The 6,000-nt window shown below is 39.3% G+C and overlaps 1 protein-coding gene across 1 annotated transcript in view; it reads right to left on the bottom strand.

Moving 5' to 3' along the window:
- Positions 1-462: 462 nt before the first annotated feature.
- The window catches only part of LOC104619741 (gamma-aminobutyric acid receptor subunit alpha-2-like), a gene marked incomplete at its 3' end in the record, with an annotated part of 28,183 nt that continues 22,645 nt past the window's right edge, over positions 463-6,000 (bottom strand). Inside the window, exon 3 of the mRNA XM_010285730.1 lies at positions 463-530. Coding sequence (XP_010284032.1) covers positions 463-530 — 68 coding nt within the window. The remainder of the gene's footprint in view (positions 531-6,000) is intronic.

Below are 6,000 nucleotides of genomic sequence, written 5' to 3'. Positions count from 1 at the left end.
GAGGCATTGCTGTTTTCCTCCATTGCTGTTTTCATGAAAACCTGTAGTCCAGAGCAATATTTTGACAGGGTTTTTTTCTTTTCAATGTGCCTGACTTCCTTTAAATGGTTACTAAATAGTGCAAATTATGAAGGACAGATCTGTAGAACAACACAATCGTGCTGAAGACCCAACTTCGAAGCTACATCTTTCAAGACGTTCAGTTTAGACTGACTCCAGTTGGGTCCCTCAGACTGTTGCCAAGATTAAGGGTGCTCCTACAGTGCACCTTTCACTCTAGTGTCATCCAAGAGGAAACCAATTTCCATCTTTAGAACCACTGGGATTTGTCACTTCCTGACTTCAGTGAAATTATTCCCAATTTGTCCACAATAAGTGAAAGCGGAATACAAGGTTAAGGGAAGTTAATACTATATATCTTACACCATTTACCGTAGATGCAAAAAAGATTCACAAACTCACCATATCAGTATCTGAAACAGGTCCAAAACTGGTCACATAGATGTTAGTGAAGACTTCAGTAATACTATCTGATACGAAAAGAAAAAACAAGCAAATATTTTAAATTTATAGTACAAACTCTCCGTGCAAAATTATTGAAAAAGTTTCTGTCCTTATTTACTTCTAGCCAGTATGCTGTTGTAAATACTGGGGGTCTCTACCCCACTTAACACAAAGGTTATTGGACAAGAGTTTGTCCCACTGAATAGTTTGTTTCAGTTAAAGGACTACACAACCGTCTGCACCTACACACATATTTCCCATTTCTCCACCAGCAAAAATAACCACGCTGTCTTGGACTTAACATGATAGTACAGTTCTAAACATAAAATGCCTTTGTTGCAGAGGTATTATCTCTGTTGTTGCAGATCATTCCTATTAAATCCTTTTTAGTTCAAGGCTGTTTTCTTCATCCTGAATAGCTTTTTCAAAACCAAAGACAAGAAAAAGCTTACAAAGCAATTATTGACTACACCAAATGTAACACGCAACAGCATCCTACTTTTTAATTGGGTATGTTTTTAAGTGGCACGTATTTTAACATAATAGTTTCTTCCCTTGATACATGATGCTCCTGATATAGTATTTACAGTACCACAATAATGTAAGAAAATGTTCTTCCTAATCATTGTAGTCAGACAGCCATGAAATCAGAATATTAAATATTGTACTGCAGGGAAAAATAATCACTGAGTTTTCTATCTTCAGTTTTCAATTAGGCTCAAAATGGAAAGATATTCACTAAGAGGGATAGCTCACACTTGCAGGAAATTTCTTACAGCAGTTGCCAACTACCGTCTGCCATTCAAGATAGTCAACACGAGGAATTCTCTGCCTTAAAGCCAGTTGCTGGCTGGAAGAGAAACATCTGAGCATAACTAGCTGCAATTCGACTCACCCTAGAATTTCCCATTCCTAAAAATAATACAGCTGCCTGTTATTTGAGTGATCCTGCTGTTATATCACGATCTCCACATTTAATCATCATTTAACATGGATAGTTAATCGTTTCTATATTCCCAAAAGCTACCTTTTGATAAATATGTGGCATAGGCAGATTTCACTTTTAATTGCATTGAGGCCAACGGTATAACCACTGCCCTCCACTGGGAGAAATCAGCACTGCTCACTCATGATGGCAGATACTCTACCAGCCACCAGGCAAAGGCAAGACTGTTCCGTGAGCAGCTGCATGGGGAGCAGTGTATTTTCAAAGGGATGTAGCTGCACTCAAAGCAGAGATGGGGTGATACAGTACTTTCAGAAAACTTCTGGAGCACGGGGGAGGCATATTCCTGCACTCTCATCTTTAAAGAAACCCGAATTTCCTTCCTCAGCTGAACACTGGACATAGGATTATTAGAATACAGCACTTTGTAAAGCCTTTCCTACCCAAAAGAATCTTCTTTCCAGGATAGTCTCTGCTTTTTAAATAAATAAATAAAGGATGACTCTTACTGTGTGTCACACTGAAAGTTCAAAAAGCACACTTCCCCTGCACATCCTCAGAGATGTTTATTTGTGTGATAGAGACTTCTGTAATCCCATATGAAGCATCCATACACAAGCTGAGTTGATTTCTACTCCAAACATCTTACAAACTAATTTTAAGTCAGCGGACGACAGGAGGTTCTGAGTCCACACTCTTCTGAGTATTCAACACGGATAAAATATGGGTCTGGCTGAAATATCATACAGAAACCACAGGTACAGTTCAGAAGACCAGTGACTGCATGTTGCCTGTGGGAGACTCTCTAGAAAAAAAGATTACTCTCTCCAAATGGTTACCTGGCACAGGCTGAGATGAAATGGAAAAGTGACAAGAGAGCTACTCTTCAGGGGGTAAAACAGCGCTGCAGGGACTAACTGAAATTTGGCCTGTACTGCGAAATTTGGCCTGTACTACAATGACGACACAAAATCTTAATTACAGTTCCATGAAAAATACTGATGTTACAAAAATATGACTGACAATTGAGTATCCCAACAGCAGAGAACCAAGGCTAATTGCAATTATACTGGTATAGTCTGAAGGAACCCTACTATAGGCAAAAAAAGCTACTTGGCAAATCTTCATCTGCACATACACCCCGAAATGGTTGGAAGCATGGTCCTTTTGTAACCTAACCCTATTGCTATCAGTTGATTGCATCTGATATATTATTAGACACGGGGAATAATTTTACAATTTGCATATAGTAAACTACAGGACATGGAATCTTCAGGCTTGCCTTGCATTTTAAATTTTAATTTAAAAAAATTAATTTAAAAAATTAGTTTAAAAAAAAAGTCCCATATTCCATCATATTATTTCTACAAACTTCTGGATGTTTGTTCCACATTCAACTCCTGTTGAATGCTATTACAACAGCCTGTGGATTCCCCTTGTTGGTGTGCATTACTCACTTCAAATCCTTGGAGTGAAGGATCAAGACTTGAGGAGTGGAGAGGGGATGGATGGGAAGAAGAGGCTTGCTATTGACAGATCTTCAACTGCAAGCGCTTCATTTCAGATTGTCATAATTAAGATAAGCACTTCAGTGAATATAAAAAGTCCTGAGGCAAACTCATCACTGATAGCCTCAGGAATGGGCATGGATGCAAATTAATCATGCACCTTATTTCTTTTTTGCCAAAACTGCCTTAAACCAGCATAGCTCCAGGCAATGGTGACAGCAGTGAGTTTCAACGCAACCAGTTGCTCTCCCACAATGTGAGGGTTCATCCGGACAGCAGGCACTCCACCAAACTGCTTGTCCTCAGGCAAGAGCCACGCCACGGCAAGGAGTGAAGGGAGTAGGTAGACTATGTTGTAACAGGGTATGAAAGGGACGAGGGAAGCTGAAAAGTTACAGGAGATAAGATTGAGGGAAATAGAGAGAACAAGAAAAGAGAACAAAAGACGACAGGAAAAAAAAGAGAGAGGAAAGTACACAAAAGAGGAACTGGCCGGTTTTTATTTCTGCCTTCTATTTTCTCTCAAAATTCTTCATCTTTTGTAAGTTCCTATTCATACCCTACATACAAGGAAAGTGGTCCTTAAAGACAAAAGAAGCTGAAATGTAATAAATCTTGAATTATTCCTGTTACCATCTGTTAGTGTCAGCAGCCTGAGCCTTGTGCCTGTTTCTTCTTTGTTATTTTACATAGCGTTACAATAGAGATTCCTCTGAATTACAAATTTGAACTCAGGGTTTCAGAATCAGTGTCTATGAAAAGAAAAAAATGAATCCTCCTTTTTTACATCAAAACAAAACATCAAAACAAATCTAGCATCTATTTTTTGAGAAAAATTAAGGACAAATTTTTGCCACTAGAATTATAAAAATCTTTTTCTTCAATTGACATGTAAACACATAACTAAAAGGCCTGATTTTCAAAAGTGCTTAAATCAATGAAGGCCTAGTGCTTTCGAAAAACAGTCTAGCTTTTAAAGAAGAACCCTCTGTTGGGAGGAAGGGTGTCTGACTCATTTATACTTGTGTGCTCTTAAATTATTCTGAATCACTGCCTTTGAACATTAAACAAAGAAACAGGAACAGGAAAGGGTAAGGATATACTTTCTATTTCTGATGCTTCTTTTAGGGGAAAAAAATCTTGGGCAAAGAATATGACAGGTAGATGCAGTCATCTCATGAAGTGTTCTGAAATTCAGAAAATGCTATTACAGTATCATTTCTAACTTGCCTTGGGCATAAATGTTAAAAGAGAAGCCTTATCTGACTTAGCTTAGGCCAGTTTCTCAGAATATGGAAGCCAAAGGTAAACTGACAAAAAAAAAAAAGAGTCAAGAAAGTTAAGAATAAACAGAGGAAGAAAAACCCATCCTATAGAAGTAGTAAAAGCAATAACTATTAAGATCATGTTTCACATGGTTCTCAAGCACTGGTTTCTTCTGATTCCCTTTCCTTACTTGAACTGTTATGATATCAATGCCAAAAAATAATCAAAAAGTAAGAAAAAGCAATAATTATAACAAATGGCAGAAGATTTATAGATCCTTATCTATACTTAGCTGGAAGGTTTACTGTGTGCTTTAATTACATTTAGGATTTTACAAACATTAATTATAATAACCTTTCTCTGAAGATGATAATTTTATTATCTTCATTTTTCCATGCTTGAGAAGCTGGGGCAGAAGGATTATATTAAGTCTAAGTAATGTGCAGTACAGGTGTTTACCAAATCTGGCTTCACCTGTCCAACATTAAGTATCCACACTGGAAAATGTCAACATCATTGGATCATCAAAAATTAGTAGAGTTCAGAGCTTAGCTAGAGTTGGTATCAGTGCCTTTGTCCATTCCATTATACCAGCTCCCATGCTGCTGGGATATCCTTTCTGATGGTCTGAAGTCCTGCTGACTTGTTCCTCAGTAGAAGAGCTGGCTCAGCTGAAGTAGGCTGCTTGGCAGAGAATTTACAGTGGCTGAAGTCTAAATCAATCACAGGTTGAGTAATGGAGATGGTCAGAAAAGTCAGAAGAAAAGGTTCCTCATCAGCATTTACTGATTTGTCAAAACTGAAAATTTCCACAGAGGCAATTCAATTTTTAATTACTTCCTTTGAACTGCTGCCTGACAGGCAGTTTTCAAAACTTTTCTGCTTTCCTTCAAATGTCCCTTCTCAGCTGCCTGCATCTCTGAAGGGGTACACAGGCCTCCACTGTCTGCAACATGGGGTAGCCAGACATGCAGTGTTAGACACACCTGAGAACTCTCCCTTTCCTGCAGAACTCTGAGGCAGGATTACCTTTACTGAAATAAATTTTCTGAATATTTGTCAAATTTGAGAATGATCTGTGTTTCGCTCATTCCTTCTCTCCTCTCACCAAAATAATCTACAATCCTTTCTTGGCAGAGAGTAGGGCCAAAACATGCATAGCTCATTCTACGTATGTTTAAAAGAATCATAAAATCATAGAATCATAGAATCATTTAGGTTGGAAAAGACCTTTAAGACCATTGAGTCCAACCATTAACACAACACTGTCGAGTCCACCACTAAACCATGTCCCTAAGTGCCATGTCTACACGTCCTCTAAATACCTCCAGGGATGGTCACTCCACCACTTCCCTGGGCATCTTATTCCAATGCTTGATAACCCTTTCAGTGACGAATTTTTTCCCAATATCCAATCTAAATCTCCCCTGGTGCAACATGAGGCCATTTCCTCTTGTCCAATCGCTGGTTAATTGGGAGAAGAGGCCAACACCCGCCTCGCTACAACCCCCTTTCAGGGAGTTGTAGAGAGCGATAAGGTCTCCCCTCAGCCTCCTCTTCTCCACACTAAACAACCCCAGTTCCCTCAGCCGCTCCTCATAAGACTTGTTCTCCAGACCCCTCTGGAGAACTTTGCCCTTCTCTGGACACGCTCCAGCACCTCAGCATCCTTCTTGTAGTGAGGGGCCCAAAACTGAACACAGGATTCGAGGTGCGGCCTCACCAGTGCTGAGTTCAGGGGCACGATCACTTCCCTACTCCTGCTGGCCACACTAT

Source organism: Phaethon lepturus, unplaced genomic scaffold (genome assembly GCF_000687285.1).
Source record: "Phaethon lepturus isolate BGI_N335 unplaced genomic scaffold, ASM68728v1 scaffold1534, whole genome shotgun sequence".
Taxonomy (NCBI): domain Eukaryota; kingdom Metazoa; phylum Chordata; class Aves; order Phaethontiformes; family Phaethontidae; genus Phaethon; species Phaethon lepturus.
Note: the sequence above shows the minus strand (reverse complement) of the source record. Positions and strands in the feature narration are given on the sequence as shown.